The sequence below is a fragment of the Hippopotamus amphibius genome, chromosome 3 (assembly GCF_030028045.1).
Source record: "Hippopotamus amphibius kiboko isolate mHipAmp2 chromosome 3, mHipAmp2.hap2, whole genome shotgun sequence".
NCBI classification, from domain to species: Eukaryota; Metazoa; Chordata; class Mammalia; order Artiodactyla; family Hippopotamidae; genus Hippopotamus; species Hippopotamus amphibius.
This window is the reverse complement of record NC_080188.1, coordinates 120,355,660-120,375,057: the sequence shown is the minus strand read 5'-3', so window position 1 is coordinate 120,375,057 and position 19,398 is coordinate 120,355,660. Positions and strand designations below refer to the sequence as shown.

The 19,398-nt window shown below is 45.1% G+C and overlaps 1 protein-coding gene across 1 annotated transcript; it reads right to left on the bottom strand.

Annotated features, from left to right (window-relative positions):
• Window positions 1-6,484: 6,484 nt before the first annotated feature.
• Window positions 6,485-14,981, bottom strand: LOC130848760 (pregnancy-associated glycoprotein 2-like). Its single transcript, XM_057727162.1, has 9 exons — window positions 14,929-14,981; window positions 13,708-13,858; window positions 12,635-12,752; window positions 12,422-12,540; window positions 11,063-11,253; window positions 10,026-10,142; window positions 8,372-8,513; window positions 8,187-8,285; window positions 6,485-6,672 (listed from the first exon to the last, which is right to left on the bottom strand). The coding sequence occupies exons 1-9, from the start codon at window positions 14,979-14,981 to the stop codon at window positions 6,520-6,522; spliced, it is 1,143 nt and encodes a 380-aa protein (XP_057583145.1). The 3' UTR covers window positions 6,485-6,519.
• Between the last annotated feature and the right edge of the window lie 4,417 nt (window positions 14,982-19,398).

Sequence of the window (19,398 nt, the reverse complement as noted above, 5' to 3'; positions counted from 1 at the left end):
TGTCTTGAGTAGGATTTCTGATGGAATTGTCTGGTGCCTACTTTCTGGTGTGTGGATTTGAGTCTTTTCTCTCTGATGAGCAGGACCATGTCAGGTGGTGTGTTTTAGAATATTTGTGAGCTTAATATGGCTTTAGGTAGTCTGTGTGCTGGTGGGTGGGTTTTTGTTCCTCTCTTGTTTGTAGTTTGCTGTGAGGTAACCAGCACTGACAGTTGCAGGAAGTTGGGTGAAGCCAGGTCTTAGACTCTGGTAGAGGCCACCATGAGAGTTCTCTGCAGTTAATTTTCCCTGTGGATGAGTGGCCTCTAGTGGTCTAGTATTGTGTACTTGGTGTTCCCTCCCCAGAGCTTCAGACTTGATTTTTCATCAACCAATCCAGACTCCAGAGGTTGCCTGTGCTGGCAATAAAGAGGATTAAAGAAGACTATCCAAGCCCCAGACTAATGGTAAGAGGTTAAGCCAAACAAACAAATACTGAATCAAGGAAACATGTACACACACAAGAGAAACAGAAACAGAACACAATAGAACAAAAAGCATTGGAACAACCTGACAGAAGAAACCAAGAACACAATCAGACAATTAAAGAGAAAACAAATAAAAATTCAAAACAAGGAAAAAAAAAGAAATACAAACAAAGAAACAGAGAAATTGTGAAAACAAGGACCATATATAAACACAGAAGCAGGGAAAAAACCCCTCAGTCTTTCTCCCCACAGCCAAGAATGTTTCACACACTGACCCAGTTCTCTGGTTCCCATATTACAGCTCCCAGACCTCCTGTACCGCTATGAACCCATGTCTCATTCCAGGACACGCAGAGCCGTGGTACAGACCCTCTGTGTGTTTCCCACTCTTTCCTGCCTGTCACAGATCAGCTGCTTCACACTCTTTGGACAGTCCCAAATGCCTTCCTTCTGACCCAATCAAATTCCCCATTCGAGTTGGGGTTTCCCTGTCAGATAAGGAGGGTTTCTACAAATTTGGCAATCTCTTCTTTGTTTCAACTCCCCTGGTCCCAGAGTGAAGGACCAGTCCCTTTCCTTCCTTCTTCTCCTCTCTCTCTCTCTTTTTTATGTTTTCCCTGTGTCACACCCAGTTATATCAGGATCTTTGCAGCCTTTTCTGGGGTCCAAGTTCTTCTGCTGGTGTTCAGCCAATTTTCTGTGGGAATTATTGCATCTTTTGATGTATTCCTAATGCATCTGTGGAGAGAGATGCACCCCATTTCCTTCTACTTCACTGCCATCTTTTCTTCCCCATTCTTTTTTCTTATTCTTCTCCGTGTCAGTTATTTGCACTGTTCTATCTTGCAGGTAACTTATCCATTCTTCTGTGTCAGTTATTCTGCTCTGCATTCCTTCTGAAGTATTTTTAATTACAGTTATTGTGTTATTCATCACTGCTTGTTTTCTTTTTAGTTCTTCTAGCTCCTTGTTAAACATTTCTTTCATTTGCTCCATCTGTGCCTCCATACTATTTCTGAGATCTTGGATCATCTTTACTATCATTATTCTGAATCCTTTTTCAGGAAGACTGCCTATCTCATCTTTATTTGTTTGGTCTTGTGGGCTTTTACCTTGTTGCTTCATCTGCTGCATCTTTCTCTGTTTTCTCATTTTGTTTAGCTTACTGGGTTTGGGCCCTTCTTTCTTCAGGCTGCAGGGTCATAGTTCTTTTTAAGCCTGTTGTCTGTCCCCAGTGTGAAGGTAGTTCCAGTAGCTTGTGTAGGCTTCCTGGTGGGGCAAGGATTGGTGCCCATGTTCTTGTGTGTGGAGCTGTATCTTATCCTTGTGATGTGCAGGGCCACATCTGTTGGTGTGTTTTGGTGTTTCTGTGACTTGGTATGACTATAGGCAGTATGCCTCCTAATGGGTGGGGTTATGTTCCACTCTTGCTAGTTGTTTGGCTTGAGGTATCCAGCACTGGAGCTTTCTGGCCTTTGGGTGGAGTTGGATCTTAGTGTTGAGATTGAGGCCTCTGGGGGAGCTCTTGCTGATTATTATCCCTTGGAGTCAGGAGTTCTCTGGTGGTCCAACATCCTGGATTCATCTCTCCTGCCTTGGAGGCCCAGGTCCAACCACCAGCTGGGCACCAGGACCCTGGAAGCTGCATAGCATGGAGAAAAAGGAGGAGAAGAAAAGAAAAGGAAAAAAAAAAAGGAAGAAAGGTAAATAACAGACAAAACCCCAAGAGAGGTGGTAATAATAACACTAATCAGTCAAAATCACACAAAGAGATATACACATTTGCACTCACAAAAAGAGAAGAAAAGAAAAATAAAACAAAGAAACAAAAAAGAGAAAAACAAAGAAAAGAGTAATCAAACCAGTAAACAAACCGACTTTCTATTATATACAGTAAAGATTAAACTAACAAAAACATAAAACCACAAACAAGTCAAACACAACAGGAAGTCCTCCAATACTTCTAAGTAGGTGTCTGCACCTGCTGTGGGGACTGTGGAGAGCTCAGACTGTGATCTGTTCTTCATCTTCTGTGAATTTGCCCCCACAGTCCACAGTTGCACCCTAAGTATACAGCCTCTGTTGTAGAAACACTCATCTATTCAGGTGATCCACAGATGCAGGGTCTATCATGATGCTTGTGGGTATTAAATCTGATCCTCCTGTGTCTGTTTCCCTTTCTCTTCTTTGGTTCTACTGTCCCTAGGGATCAGTTTTGGTTTTGGTCCAGTCTCTGCATTTTTCTGGCTTCTCTCAGGAATTGGTTCCCTGCCAAAGCAAGAGAGGGCAAAAGAGGGTGATTGGGGTTCACTTGCAAATTCAGACCAGGGGGAGGGGGAGAATATACCAGTCTAATTGAAATTTGTGGGAGTGCTTGCATCAGTGGAAGTCAGCATGAACCTGAGGTGTGCCATGCATTCTCCCCGGGAAGTCGATCCTGAGCATAGGGCCCTTGGCAGTGGCAGCTGCATCTGCTGCTGGGAGGGTGTGGCCAATGACCTGCCTTGCATGCAGGACCCATGGTGGCTTCAGTGGCAGCCTCTGTGTTCCAATTTAGGAGTCACAGCTTGTGGTGGTGCTTGTTCAGGGGCTGCTCTGCAGCCTGTGGGATCATGGAGGAGGAAGCTCTTCTCAAGCACCCTGAAACAAAGATCTGCTGCCTCTCCATCAGGCCCAGGTTTTTCCCAGACTCCCTTCCAGCTAACCATGATGCACTAACCTCCCAGGCTTTTGTCACATATTTGGCCCCTATTCTCTCCTTGATGTCTGTTTTCTGAAGCCCAAGTTTCAGAGCCCAGCCACCACTCCACTGTGGTAAGCAGACCACACTCTCAGGCTGGGGAGTGCTGCTTGGCACAGACCTTCCGTGTGGGAATCTTTCCCCTCTGCCCCCCACTCATCCCTGCTATCTCCTCTGGGGGATCTGAAGCTACTCCCAGTTATCCCCGCTAGTGAGGTGTCTTCCTATTGTGTGGAAGATTTTCCCCTTCACAACTCCCTCCCAGGGGGGCACATCTCCCAGAGATAACTTTGTCTCTTTTCTTTTCCCCATTTTTTTCTTTTTCCTTACCATGTTACCAGGGGATTTTCTTCCCTTTTAGAAGTCTGAGGGCCCCTGCCAGCTTTCAGAAGGTTTTCTGTAGGAACTTTTCCACATGTAGATGTATTCTTATTGTATTTGTGGGGAGATCACAAATTTAAGGAGGTTGGTTGCATGACAGCCTATCTATGCTGTGGACACTTTATATTTAATGAGTCTTGGTATGTCTCAGATGTTCCCTTTATTAGAGACTGTGAGGATTATGCCCTTACTTATTTAAGTTTTTGAGTGCCTCTGATCATCATTTTAGAATAAACCTTAGAAGCGAGATTTATGGGACAAAGACCATACATATTGTAAGAACAAGTCATCTTCAAAAAGATTGTAACAATTTAGAAGTGTTCAAGATCTAAGTTTTTTCCTGTTTTTTTTTTTTTTCCCTACCTTTCTCTCTCACCTTTGGCTATAAAGCTCTCTGGTCTGCAATGGGTAAAGGATAAAAGTTGAAAGTGGGAGAAGATTGTTGCTTTGAAGATCAGACTTTGGGACTTCCCTGGTGGTCCAGTGGTTAATACACTGTGTTTCCAATGCAGGGCCTGTGGGTTTGATCCTGGGTTGGGAAATTAAATATCCACATACTCTGTGGTGTGGCCAAAAAAAAAAGTGATAAAATTAGAATTTACCCTCATATTGGTAGCCCAGGCTATGAATACAAAGCCTGAAGAACAGTGGGCTCATTAACAAACAGAGCTCCATCCCAGGCCTTAGGCTCATCTAGGGAAGTAAGGCCTGTTTTATGTGGTTGATATTATGGCAGTAAGCCCTGCTAACATCATATGTCTCTGAATATGGAGGCAGCACTGTGTTCTAGTGGGAGCATTTATGATTTCATCAATTCATTTATTTATATATTTATTTATTGAGGGTCTACTATGTTCTTGTCACTAGTACTGGGGCCAGGAGAGTGGAGGAGACTTCTTTCAACTGTAAAATGAGGGTCATGCCCTGCAGGGCCTCATAGGAAGAGAACAAAATGATATATGTAATTAACCAGAGCTATCATTCTTACTCCTATCTGTGGTTTCTCACCAAGAGAGGGGTATTATTTAAGGACCCATTACGATTGCTTGGAAAATGAGTTTCAGAAACTGTTCAGTTGAGTATACATTAAGGCCAGATCATATTTACTGTTAAAAAATTACTGGGTCTGCTCTCACCTTTCCCCCCATTATCAGTTTTGCAACTGGTCCTCTTTCACTCCCCTGAAGCTGATCACAATCCAGTGCATTCCAAAGGGACCAGACACATGTAACAGTGGACATACGGCATATCTGTAAACACATGGTAACTGAGGGGCTTAGGGGTGTGTTTCTGGGAGGATAAACCCCCTTGCCCTACCCCAGCCTTTCCCTGTCTCCCTGAAGAGGAAGCCCTTCACTCCTCTGGCCTCCTACCCACACCTCATTTTTTTTAAATTCATCTGGCCATGCCCATTGTGGACTGCCCCTTTATCTCTCTTTATATACCAGTGGTCAGTTCCTAACCCAGCTCTCTATCCTGGTTTCCATGACAGCACCTGCCTCATAGTAGGTGCTCAGTAAATTTGTTTTGAATGAAAAGATGAGGAAGGAAGGGAGACATCCCTTTTGCTGATGTTCATCTTGCCTGAGTAAAGTTCCATAATATGCAGTGTGTTGAGGTGTGTTTTCCACCTTATTTATTATTTCCTTCTCCTTCTCTCATCTTGGTCTCCCTCCACCTCTGACCCTTGCTGTTGCTGGCCTGGATCTCTGCCTGGGGTTTCCAGGTAGGAAGAAGTGATGCTTCCATTCCAAATGTGCCAAACCATGGCAGCTTGAGCCAAACTGTTTGTAGTTCTGCCCTAAGAGAATGCCCAGAAATGCTGACCATTTTGTGCACCCTGGGTCCCCCTTGACATGAGTGGCATCCTTCCCAACAGCATTGGAGGCCAAGGGAAGGGGCATCCTGGACCCTGGTGTGGTGGGGCTGGCTCAGGGATTCTAATGAAATGTCATTAGGGAAGCAGGGCTGGAAAGGACACTGCTGGTGTCTGTGGCAGACTGCTGGTGATTGGGGTGTGGGGACCAAGGGGAACCATCTCATGTTGAAGGGCCTCACCCAGAGGAGAAGTCCACTGCCAGAGTTCCTCTGAGATGGGGAGAATAAAATTTATTTTTATTAAGCCTTACCTTCCCTCTGAATGTGGCAATGGTGGAGGTGATGGGGCTGTCACTGACTCTTCCATGGTCTAGAACAATGCACAATGCACTGCTGCTTCATTTGGGGATATCTCTTTCCAGCTCCAGTCCTGTGGTGCTGGGAGAAAGTGTCATCCACTTTGGGTGGGGGAAAGTATCAGTCACTTTGAGTAGGGCCACGTGACCAAGTAAATACAATCATAATACCCCATACCCCCACCACGATGGTTGGTTCAGAGCTGGACACATGATCTGAAGTGTATCAAATCAGAGCCCTCCCAGTTAAACTGATGTTTTCTGATCTTCTCTCCTTATGGTTTAGACTCCTTAGGAATATATGTGTAGAAGCCTGAGGGAAGAAAGCTGACAGGTTAGGAGAATCAAAGATGAGAGAAGAGAAAGAGTGAGGGAGAAAAAGAGTGAGCTGATGGCTTCTGATTTCTTGGGTCCAGTCACTAAGATGTTTGGATCTGCTCCATTTCCTGTGTCCCGGATCCCCAGTAACCTTTCAATAAGTCTCCCCTTTCCTTGAAGCCAGTTGCAAGTGGGCTCCTCTCACTAGTGGTTCAGATGAGTTTCTAGATCTTGCCCGATAGTGATGAACTTCCCAGACCCAAACAGAGGCACCCATTCGTATTAGCACCATTAGGAATAGAATCATTTATTCTTTACTGAGAATAGGACTTTGCAGAGGACCAAACACAGTCCACCACTGTCCCTGGGCAGGAGAGCCCTACATGTGAGTGACTGTGCTTGGAGTGGGCCTGATTGATTCCTTAAGCAGCCCCAGCAGTTACACTGCAGGAGCCAGGCCAATTCTGTTGTTTCCTTGGTCATAAACTGAGAAATACACCCTCAGGAAGACCTCACCCAAGATCCAGGTCTCAGACTGTTTCAATTCCTCTGTGCCCCCTTCAAACATGCTAAGACAGGTCTTCTGAGGAGCCTGGCAGAGACAGAAATAGACTCCAGTCAGCCCGATCCCTTACCTGCCACCCGCCACAGTATCCAGAGCAAGTGGCTTCTTGGTTTTATTTCCCTCCTTTAGTAAGAACCAAATGGCTCTCTCAGCAGCTGTGAAAGTGGGTTGCCCATCCAAGAATAAAAATCGCCAAGACATATGGTTGCCCTGAGGGAGAGAGATGGGGGAAGGAAGGACTGGAGTTTGGGATTAACAGATACAGCCTACTATATACAGGATGGATAAACAACAAGAACCTCTTGTATAACGAAGGGAAATATATTCAATATCTCTTGATAAACCATTATGGAGAAGAATAGGAAAAAGAATGCATATGCATACACACACACACACACACACACACACACACACACACACATATATAACTGAGTCTCTTTGGTGTGAGTAGAAATTAACACAACATTGTAAATCAACTCTACTTCCATACAATCAAAAAAGAAAAAAAAAAAAACAAGAATGGCCTGTAGTTCCCCTGTTCATTCACTCTGACCATGCTCTCTGTTTTCTCTGCAGTGAATGCCTTTTCTTCTCCCTGTTCCCCACAACCCATTCTTTAAAATTGTGCTCAGCCCATCTAGGAAGCCTGCGTCGACCAATGCTCACCCTCTCTGGCCACTGCAGGCTGGGTTGGGTGACTTGCCCTCGTGTTCCTTTGCCACAGCCCTCATCACCCCTAATCTTGCCATCATAATGTTTGGCACATCCCCCGAGGGTTCTATTTGCATCAAGTCCAGTGTAGATTTGCCTTAACCCAAGGAGGACTCCTCATGCCCCCATTAGGCTGGGTGTTTTGAATTACTGATATTCCTTGTTTTCTTCAAAGCCTTCTTTGGGCCCATCAGCCTCCTCTGAAATCCCATAGGAAGCTGACATGAAGCCTCAACCCTGTGCTAGAGCTATGCAGTCACTGTACACCCTTTACTCATGTGAGTATCTAACCTCCCCACAGAGGCGTCTGGAAGCTCAGCCCACAAAGAGGGAACCAGGGCTTAGCAAGGGAAAGGTCCAGCTGAGGACTAGGGGAACCATGTAGTTGATCATCCAACCAGGACACTTTTAAGATGGTAAGGGAGACTGTTAATCATTATGGTGGGACAACACACTAAGCCTGTCCCCAGCCAACCCCACTTGTCACTTAGCCTATTTCAGGAATTGTTAGAGCTGACATTCCCTGTTCATCCATCTGTAGGCCCTGGTGGAAATTGAGTTCTTTGAGGGCAGAGGTCCTTAATGTTCCGCTCTTCTTGTGCCTCACACCATGGTCATGATATCTCCACTTATTCCAGGATGATGGATGTCCAAGACTGCCCTCTATTCTCAAGCTGTTGGTTTTGTGGGAGACACTGGCCCAGCCCCAAGGGTTCAGCAGCAACTGCAGTTTTGTGCCTTGGCCTGAACACCCCTCCCTTCCCAGCACTAGCCCAATGTTTTCCTCAAGTTCCAGATTTGAGAACCAGCCTCCAGGGTTGACCCCTCACCTTCCAGGTGTATGCTTGAGCTGGCACTGGGTAGTGGTTGCCGTTGATGGTGAAGATGATACTAGGCAGGCTCTTGACTTTTCTACATGGGACCACGTACTGTTAGTGAAAGAGGAGAGAGGTTGGCCCAGCTGATCCATGGTATGTGGAAAGCCCCAGAGTGACCCTGTGGTAAGTCCCTTCACCTTTTTACGAACAGATCTGGCGTTGATGAGCTTCTGGATGGTGGTGACATGTATAGTTGGGCCAAGCAGGAACACAGTCCCGGTATCCAGAATGGCCTGGCAGCCATGGAAACAACCAACAGCCACTCCATCCATGGTGATGCTGAGAGAAAGTGGGACAAAGTGGGCACCAGGAACACTCTGAAGTCTCCCCCCAACTGCCCCCCTCCCTACTGTCTCCAGAACAGCCCTTTAGCTCATGCCCTGACTCTGTTTTCCTTTGCTCTGGTCATGTAAGCTTTGTTGACTTCCTTTCAGTTTTTGAATGCACCAGGGTCTCTCATGCCTTAAGGCCTTGGCATGTGCCGTTTACCCTTCCTAGAAGACCCCTATCCCCTTTGTGTAGCTAATTTCTCCTAATCTTGCAGGTTCCAGCTTAAATGTCACTTTTTCAGGGAAGTCTTCTCGGAAGACTAGATCAGGCTTCTGTCTTTTTCACTCTCTGTAGTCTTCTTCATTAGTAGCAAATACTGAAGTAGTAATTCTTTATGTGTATGACTCTTTTTATCTATGTGTGCTTCACTAGATGTGAGGGCAAGTTGTATCCTCAGTGCCTCCCTCAAGTGCCCAGCACACAGTGGATGTACAATGTACCTTTGTTGATTGATTGAATGAATGAATGAATGTATAGTGAGTGAAAGAATGCATGAGGAATAACTATAGACCTCTGTCTGGTGTCTGACCAATAATGGATCAAGTGACACAGTGAAGATCAACGTTCTCTGGGCCAGCAGATGCTCAGAGTGTTGAGGAGGGAAAAGCAGGCTGCCCTGGGAGAGGCTGTTTCCCAGCACTGTCCCCTCACTAGTCTCAGACACTAAGACCCCAGCCACGTGATGACCACGCTAGCCCAGGGGGCCTCCATAGGACATGTAAGCTTCTCTCTGAGGGTATCACACAAAATCCCATCAGTTATTGCCCCTTGTTGTCAGGCCACTCCTGGATCCCAGCTTCCTGATTCTCTCTGTCACAGCCCCTGCCCCACAGTGTGCCCAGGGTGGGAGGTTGGGTGATTTATGGGTAGGGGGAGTGTCTCTTTGTATGAGTTGCGTTCAGGTCTCAAGAATGCAGCCCACCTCTCTCCACTGCTGGTTAGCTTCTCCCTCTGTACACTAGTTTACGCAGTTTGTCCAGGACTTTTCCTGTTTTTAAACTAGCAGTGTTGTGTAATATGAACTCCCTAAGTCCTGAGTAGCCCTGAAGAGTTGGTAGTCTTATCACAACCCTGTTCAAGCTGGTGAAATTCTCCTCAAACCATGTAATTTGCCTCACAATGCAGATGTGAGACATCTGCTCTCCAGGCTGCATACATCTCTCAGGATCCTTTTGAGGGCTCTCCCTAGGAAACCTATGCTAATTATGAGCCTATGCGTGGAATGCATATCTATGTGTTTGTGTATCTACATGTGTGTCTCTGTGTGTGCTTGTGTGTGCAGCTGTGTTCCGTGCATGTTTACATGTGTTCCAATGTGTGTGTTTATATGTGTCTCTCTGTGTGTTTTGGGGTGGAATGTATGTGTCTGTGTGTTGGTGTGTGCATTTGGGTGTGTCTGCATGTGTTCCTGTGAATAAGTGGGAGTATCACTTGGGGTGCTCCTCAGAGGGAAAGGCTTACCGGTTCATGGTTACTTGCCAGTAGTGGGTTTGGGACAGTGGTATCCACTTGATCTGTCCTTTGTGGTAGCTGTGGTCCACCCCACCGAACATCACCACGCTGCCATTCTTCTTCCCCCTGAGGAGAGAAGGAAGAGGGAGGGTTCCTTGTCAGAGAATACGCCACTCACTGTCTGATTTTTGTCCTTATCCACCCATCAGAGGTACTACTATGGTCCCCATTTTACAGATGTGGAAATTGAGGTATGGAGGGATTGATCATCTGATCAAGGTCAGTCACTGACTAATGAACAACACAGAAGACATTCAAAGATGGGCAGTCTTGCCAGGCTCTGACCAAGCACCTTTCTGAAGAGGGTTTGGTCCCCTCCAACAACCACAGTGCTCAGAGATACCCCCAGAGGATACTGTACTTGAAGGTTCTGGCTTCCTGTTTGTGTAGCCTGTCATTTTTCAGAAAAGCTGAGGCCCAAGTGCACTAAGGGCATGGGTACAGGCTCACCCAATGTTGGCTTCATGGGCCTATGACCTGTGACATCCATGGGGCCCCACACTTAGAAGAGACTCACACCTCTGCTATCTCTGTCTTGAAATTCATACTACTTTCTGAACGGGAAGTCCCATATTTTCATTTTGCACTGGCTCCTGCCAATTGTTTAGCTGGTATTAGGCTACAAGTAAAATGTTACTGAGAAAGTAAACATTCCTGCAGTCCCTCTCATTCCTTCCATATTGTATCCATCAGTAAATGAAGTTGCCTTTTCCTCCACACTGCATCCTGACAGCTCCATTGCTCTCCCTCTTCCCTCCACCCCCCTGGACCAGACTGCTGCCCTTGAGCCCATGAGCATAGCTGTATTCCAATATAATCTTATTTACAGAAACTAGTGGGGGACCAGATGTTTCCCTGGGGCCATAGTTATGCTGGTGTAGACAGTCTGTCAGGAAACTTTTGTATCAGGTTGTCTATAATTTTTGATTCAACTGAAAGCATCTTAGAGCTGATTTAGAGAGAGGGCTTGTCCAGCTCAGACTTACATGGTCAAATAGAAGGCAAAGACAGGCTGAGAAATGATGCCTCGTGTCTTCAAGTTCTCAAAGATGGGGGTGGTCCCGGGGGCGAGGCTGGGGTAGCCCAGCCCCAGTACGCCATCAAAGGTTTCACTCTCCATCCCAATTTGTGTCACACTCAGGCCAAATATCTGGCCCAGAATGACAAGGTTCCCGATCTGTGGGAGAGGAGAGTGTTCCCACATTAAGGTTTGGGAAGTGGGGCTGAGACTGGGCTGGAGTGAAGATGCCAGTAACACCTAAGAGAAGATTTGAGACCTGGCTGTGCCCTGCATTGGCCTCAGATGCTTAGACCAAGCTCGGACAGGAATTCGGGTTCCATTTGTGCAGGGCTGGGGATTTTAACGAACACTTGCTCTTCCTACACACACCATCTGAAGTGAGTCACACTGGCTTCGTATCTTCTCTACAGCTGGGAAAACAAAGACTCAGGAAAGGACCAAATGATTCCCACTTGAGATCAAAATGAGTAGAGAGCAGGGTAGTCTTGTGTTTGGCGTCACTATGATCAGATGACAGAAATGGACTGAATTTGTTGCATTGCACTGTGCATTCTGCATCTGCCCTGGAAGACAGAAGCTCATTACACAGAGCTGCTACCACAGTTCTTATGAAAATTGTGCCTGGGAAACATGCTTTTGAGGATGTGTATGTGTTAGAGAGAGAGAGGGAGAGGGAGAGATGTGTACTCGGGCCCTCTGGGGGAGGCAGGCATAGATTTCATTGAACTCTCAAAGGCCCCTAGAGTGAGAACACATTTGTCAGTCCCCTTCCACTTCCTTGAAGTCCTTGGCTGTCCCCAGGGGCCCAAGATCAGTTTCATCCTCTCCCCAAATACCCCACACCTCATGAATCTTAACTGGCCAGCCCAGCTCCCCCGTTTACCAGATATGTGACCTTAGAAAAGTCCTGGTTCTCTAGACCTCAGTTCCCTTCTCTGTAAAATGGAGCTAATCATAGTACTTGACATGTGGGGTTGATTCAGGATTACACATGTTATTACCATGAAAATGACCATCACAGACTGAGAACAGAAAAGTAAGTGTTTTCCCCCTCTCTCCCTGCTCCAAGCAGAATGAAACTTGAGCTGCTCATGGGCAAAGGAGCTGCAAATCCACACCCAAAGCCACTCTCTGGGTTGGCTGTTCTGAGATTTTGAGAGTCAGCAGGGGTGCTGTTTCCCCAGGGACTTATGGTGCTGGGCAGGCGGGGGCCAGCCACTAGGGAACTTAGGGAAAGATGGGCCCTCCCAGTTGGGCCTGCATCTGCTTGTAAGAAGCAATCACTCCCAGGCCAGCCCTGACTCAGCTTCTCATTTCCAGTTACCCGAACAGTGTCATAGCCAAGAAGTGCAACCATTTTCCCACTTCTGTATTTGAGGTTCAACTTCAAGTCCAAAGACCGGTAGGTGGCGGACAACTGAGAGTCAAAGAACTTGCGTTTACCTGCAGACACAAGTGATGAATGTCCCTCCAGTGCCAAGGATGGAGAAGGGAGTAGGTGAGGACTACAGGTTGGGGGGATGGGGCAGGTACTTACGGCAGGAGGGACTGGAGCAGTGGATGGAGGGCACCCACAAGTCAGCTGAGCCTGTGTCAAAGATGACCCTGAACTCCTGAGGGGGTGTTCCAATGGTGATGTTGCCGATGTAGTCCATCTAAGGGAACCAGAGAGAGTTGGTTAAGGCAGGCCTGGCAGCCCTAGTCACCCTCAATTCCCAGAGTGCAGCCCTCCTTGAGGTGTCCCATGTCTCCTGAATCACTTTGCAACTGCCCCACCTCACAGCCTCTGCTCAGACCGGTGCCTTCATTCCATTTTTTTTTTCCATGTGTGATTTTAGTTCACCTATCAGGGAGGGATCAAACCCATGTCAGTGTATTAGCACACATTCTTAATCACTGACCTCCAGGGAAGTCTTGGTGCCTTCATTTGAGAAGCTCTCCAGTCTCGCCTTCAAGGCCCAGCCTGACTATTTCCTTCTCCATGTTGCCTTCCTAGGTCACCCCAGGCCAATTCCTCTAAACTCAGATCATGTCCAATCAACGCCACACATTTGGCCCTTTTATTGAACATGTGTTTAATCTTTGCCAATCACTCAGCCTGGCCTATGCATTCTTGAAGAAGATCTGAGACCTTGTTTTAAAATCAGTGACAATAAACAGAGTGTTAGATTTTTATGGCATCTCAGGCCATAGGGGTCAGTAACATTTTCTGTGTCCTTCATACATCTGTGGAGGCTGATTTTCCTCTGCCTGTGGTTTCAAATTTGATGTGCAGTTGGCTTTATCATTTGATCAGACATGGCTCACTTTTCACCTGCAACTCTGTGGCTTAGTTCAGAAAGAACAATCTCCCTCAAACTAATAACATATCTTTGGTGCAGAAATGAATGTTTACCTGCCCCCTGGTCATTGCTGGGCCCAGTCACCACAGACCAAGAGCTGAGGATGAGAGTGCCTTCTCCTCTGGGAATGGGGTCCCTGTTTCCCTGTGTTTCTTCTTCCTGCAGGAGCCCCGGCCTCAACATGCTGCCTGGCACCTCCAGATGAACCCCAGTGCTAGGCCAGAACATCAGGGGGTGGTGTGGAGTGGTATCCTCCCAACACACTCACATTCAGGCAGTTCTTCAGGGCTTGAATAGTAATATTTGGGTCATGAGTGGCATTCTGGGACACGTCATCAGTGTTCTCCTCCAGGAAATTTGTCATCAGGTTTTCTTCCCTGAGCATTTCTCGCATAGTCTTAATCTTTGTGAGAGGGATTCTTTCACCGAACATTGGGAAAAGGAAACAAAGAAGGGGCAGCAATAAGCCATTTGTGTTATGCATGACTCTCATACCTTGCATTGTAATGGTGCCGTATGTTATTATCAGGATGCCAATCAAAGAGCAGTGCAATGTCCTTGGTTTGAATGCAGGTTCTGTTGTGTAATCTTGAGTAAGTCATATGACCACTTGGAGTCTCAGTTTCCCTATCAGGTAAACAGGTGGAATATAATTATACCACCATCTCCCATATAGAATGTTGTGGGTATTAAGTGAGTTGATGGATATAATGGACCTAATATGTAGGAAGTCGCAAAAATGACATTACCATTGTTATTGCCATCCCACTGTATCTTTATCAAAGAGGCTCTTGGAAGCAGGTAGAAGGAGGGTCATTATTTCCTTTTTACAGGTGAGGAAATCGAAATGCAGGGAGATTGTGAATTAGCTGTGGCCTCAATGCTTGTTAGAGGTAATACAGCCTAGAAATAGCCTTCCTGATCTTTCTCTAGTGTTGAAGCAGAAGAGAGGGGTGAGAAAGGAAGCCAGGAGATGGGGTATAAATTAGGAAATGAAGAGGCTAGGGAAGGAAGGAAGGAAGGGTCAAAATAGGAAGAAAAAAGAGCATTCTGCATGCACAGAAACAGCCTAAGAGATGGAGAGATAAAAGAGACAGATACAGAGATGAAGAGAAAGACACATTCACACAAAAATGGAGAGAGAGCAGAGAGAAGACCTAGAAGCTAATACAGGAGATTTGCTCTTACATAGGACCACACTTACAGTTGCAGAGGTTGTACACTGAACATTTCCAAGGAGTGCCATTTTCACATAGGTCATGATGTGATTGGCAAGCCCAGAGTTATGCAACCTTGCACACTGACCTCAAGACCCCTGGGCCCCACAGTGCCCATGGCACAGTACTCATCAGTAAGTTCAGTTGAACTTTAAGACTTTCAGGGAATGATTACATCCCCTTCTCAACCTGAATGGTGGAAGAATAAGAGGACAAGAAAAAGGAAAAAAAACAGAAAGAGAGATGATGCCACTTACAGTCCACGTACTTACATGACTAGACACTCTGAGAGGGCCACCAGCCTGAGGATCACAAGGCACTTCATGTTTCTTTCCTGGTTGCAATTACTCAGGAAAGAGTGTTCAGTGGTGGCCAAGAGCTCCTATATATAAACACGTATGCTCTGACCTGCCCCAAATGTTGCTTTTAGGCCACTAATGGATATAAGAGATATGAACCTGTTGATAAAATCTTTACCTCCATCGGTATCCGTGGGGTGTGGACTTTGAAAATTCTCAAAAACAGAGATTTATACTGTAATCTTCTCCTTGCGGCTTGGCTGCAAAACCAAACTGAATCACATGGAATAACCAAGAGTGGGAGGACTCTTTTCAAATTGGAGGAAAAGCATCGCTACTAACATGATTAAAGTAAGTGCTAGAGGCCATGTTTGACATTTGTGATGTATTTTCATCTTCCTAGAAACTGTGTGAGATGTACATTGTTGTCCTCAGTTGGAAAGGCAATTGCTAGGAGGAAAACTGGTTAAATGGTAAAGTGAAGACTTGAGGGACAGCCCAGTGACATATGGGTGAGTGGCTTTATGCAGTGGGACAGATGGCATAGATCAGGCACACTTATGATGACAACCTGCTTAAAAAATCTAGGCTAGAGTATTATTACAATTTCAGAGTTCCACTATTGGAAGAAATGTGGTGCATGCATCCACAGGATAATTTATATCATCCAACAGACATATACAGAGAACCCTGTGTTCTGGGGTCTGGCTTAGATATTGCAAAATCAAATTTGAGTAAGACTCAGGTGGTCCTTATCTTCAAGAAGCTAGCACTCGAGGGCAATCTCAGAAACCCATGGTCCAGGAGGCAAGAGGAATAAATCCCAGGGCTGGGTGGGCAGCACGGGCACGGGGCAGGCAGCACATGCCCTATCATTGCGGGCAGCCTCTCCTCAGCGCCAAACATCTTCTGCTAGGCTGGAAGGCAGCCTGGTTGACCAAGTTTTCAACAGAAGTCAGAGTCTGGATATTTATTTTAAATCCCCTGATTTTAAATGTTAGACGCTATTTTTTTTTTCCTTCAGAAAACATTGTGGGAGCCAAACCTAAAAAAAAAAACAAAAAAAAACAAAAAACAAACAAACAAAAAAACCTGTGTGCTGGATTCAGCCTGCAGGCTGTGCAGGTTTTTATTTCTGGGCTAGTGGTGGGAATAGAGAGGGAACAGAGAGGGGGTTCAATTCATGCTGGTAGAATGAGTAAGAGACTGAAGCCATCTTAGCCATGTTAATTTTCCTTCCATTTCCAAAGAAAGATCACCAGGGTCCTATAAACCAACAAATTTAATAATGTTCACTTGCTGAGCATCTGATTTAATTCCCCAATAGGATCCATGACTTGAAGTATTTTGTCTACCAAACCAAAGATAGAAAGAAATAATTTTTAAGAGTCTTTTCTCTGAAAGAAGGCAGAAAAAACCACTCTGAACTTCTGCTCAGCCTGAGATGAACAGTCTACCTATTAAACTGTTATTCCAGACAAATTAAAGATTATGGAATTTTATGGCTCCTTCCAGGATTCCCAGATCTTAGGGTTTCCTGTGCAAGATACATCTAGGCCTTCCCTTGGGCACAACAATGGGAGGGTGGCCTGGTTACCAGGTGGGTGATTGATGGGATGCTGTGTCTTTCTATTCATTTTTGCACATCGTTAAATTTCAGTTTTGGTGAATCAAACCCTAGGGAAGGTATTTGGCAGCATCAAGCAAATTACACAAACAAATAACATTTAGCTCAGCAACTGTACTGCTAAGGATTTACTCCAAAGATACAGGGGCAAAAATGCAAAATGACATATATACAAGCTATTCACTGAAACATTGTTTGTAAACGCAAAGGTTAGAAACATACCTGGAGTGATCGTCCATGGGGGAGTGTTGAATAAGGTATAGGGCATCCAGACAATTGGGTGCAATGTGGCTGGAGGGAGGTGTGGAATGGTTGAGATCTTCAGGGTATACTTTTAGTTTTTAAAAAGTCGGACTGGAAAAGTGTTCATAGTTTGTTGCTTTTCCATACACATGTATGTCTATTTTCAATAAGAAAGAGTGTAAGAATAAACCAAAAGATAATAAAATTTGTAATTTATGGGGGAGGGACAGTGAGCTTTTTCTTGTTTTATAATTTGACTTTGCACCCATGTAAATGTGTTACAGAATCAAAAATATAGATAAATAATCTGCCAAAATTGAGAACTAAGACAAAAGAAGCTAATTCTATCAAGTTGGTGAGATAACTGCACAGAAAAAAACCTCATCTAAGTAGCTTTAAAACGCAGAATTTTGATGCTACATTCAGAGTGGGTTATCTTTTAAAGACCAAGAGAAACAAACAAACAAAACACCCTCCCTCAAAAACAAAACCAAAAGCAAAAAGCCAAAGAAATCTGAAAATGTATCCAACACCTTACTGTTGGTGACATTGCTACTGTTATTTTGAAAGTATCATATGTATATGCATACAAGTTAAATAAGTAATTTTTTGTGATAATGTTGTTATGAAGAAAGACTTTCAGTGGAAGAGGGAACAGAGATTGAAGTACACAACCAAAAATCTTAAGTCAAACCCTGTGTTATTAAAATTCGAATTGGAAATATGTTTGTACCAATGAATTATTTTCCTTTTTTAAAAAAGATAATCTCTACTTCTTGGCTCTGACCACTGAAAAGCCTAGAAATAATGTCAACTTGACAGCAGTGATTATCCTGAGGTCTAACTTGTGGCCTCTAAATAGCATTTCCCACTAGAGGATCCAGAGATTCTTGAAGAGATGGCTGATTTCAGGGCTGGGCCAAGAAATGCACAGGATAAGCCTGGGAATGTTGAAAGACCAGAAATTTGAGGACCTTCAAAGACCAATGGGGGCCAGGCAAGCAGTTTAGGAATTCATTTGAAAAGGCCAAAATTGGGACAATTTTAAACAGGAGGGAAGGGGGCAAGGCACAACCTTCAAAAGGATGACATAGCCTGAGGACATGACATGAACTGGGAGAACCAAATGTGTCCAAAATGGCAGACAAGTCAATTTCCACTGGGCCTTGATTGTCGGTAATACAAACATAAGGATCAAAAAGTGGGTGGCCGCCCAATTCCAGGAATTCCTGCCCCTTCCTTAGCTGGAATATGCTTCCCATTCCTTATCCTATGGAAGTACCCACCCCTGTAAAACCTGACAACCTCATACTCTGGTGCCTTTCTCACCTTCTGAAGTGGCCCACAATCTGTCTGTGGAGTGTGTTTATTTGTAAATAAACCCACTTCTTACCTATCAGTGTGTCTCTCAGTGAATTCCTTCTGTGATGAGATATCCAGAAACTGAGGTTCATTAAGTCCTGTAACCAGGCGTGTGACCTCAGTTGGAAGACTTTGGCTTTTGGCTGGGTTTGTGTCTCGGCCGCGCGGGTCCAAGTTCCAATCTAAGATGCTCAGTTTCGGCTGATGATCATGAAGGGGCACTGATAAGGTAAGAAAATGTTGAGAGTTAGGTCTTGGTCCTACAGAGGCCCATGGTACACCATGATTCAGGTATACTGGGGAGATTGCCCTGATGATGCCCACTCATTTTTGACTGGTGGGTCAACCCTCTATTCTTATACACATTAGACAGAAGGTCCAGGAAAACATCGTTAATCTCTATACTCTTTTTCTTGACCCTGAGGTTTTTCTCCTACATCCTTATATTCATTCCTGCTCTATTTCTTTCATTTTCTCCTCTGTTAACTTCAGAAGACCTGTGTGACCACCAATGTGTACTTTTTATTGCTTTTACTCCCCTCCCTCTGACCCTTACATGTGCTGACCCCTTTATTTCCAACTTATAGCTAGACCAAATCCCACTCATTGTCAACACTCTTGGGAATGTTTTCTCTTCCATTTCAATGTGACAGCGTTTTGGGCACTGACAGCTGGTTGGGATACTGCCTTGGAAGGGATAGCATCTAGAAAGGTAAGTGCAAATCTTGACCACATTAAGAGTGGAATTTTGAATAACTGAGGACTTAGTGATGTCTTTTAAGGCTTGTCTGAATTGGGTCAGTCTGTGTCAATCCCAACCAACAACCCTCTAGGCTATATATTCCAGGATTGGGAAAGATTTGGACAATAGGAATTAAAAGGAAAAAAAAATAGTAGGTTATGTCATCTGGCTTGGCCACAATATGAATTAAAAAAATTTAAAATCAGGTGACATGCTCTATTTTCAAATTTTCATGGCCTCATTTCTAGGCAATGAAACTCAAAAGGAATTTAAGGCATCTGTCACTCAGAGGGATAACTCCAGGAAGACACAGAGGACATTTTAACTGACACACCCTACAGGGCCATGGATCCCAAATGAATGTGGATCCCTCCTCACCCAAGATTCAGGCCTTTTTGTCTATACATTTGCTAGCCCAGTCTGCCCCAGACCTCAGGTGGAAAATTCAGGAAACAACTGGTCCTGAGAC

Bases quoted from the DNA above. Each gene is read 5' to 3' on its own strand.
- LOC130848760 (XM_057727162.1), bottom strand. From the start codon at position 14,981: ATGAAGTGCCTTGTGATCCTCAGGCTGGTGGCCCTCTCAGAGTGTCTA. The intron at 12,753-13,707 runs GTGAGTGTGTTG...TGGTTCCCTTAG, and splicing joins CCCTGAAGAACTGCCTGAAT to ATGGACTACATCGGCAACAT. The intron at 11,254-12,421 runs GTAACTGGAAAT...CCTCTCCCACAG, and splicing joins TTGGCTATGACACTGTTCGG to ATCGGGAACCTTGTCATTCT.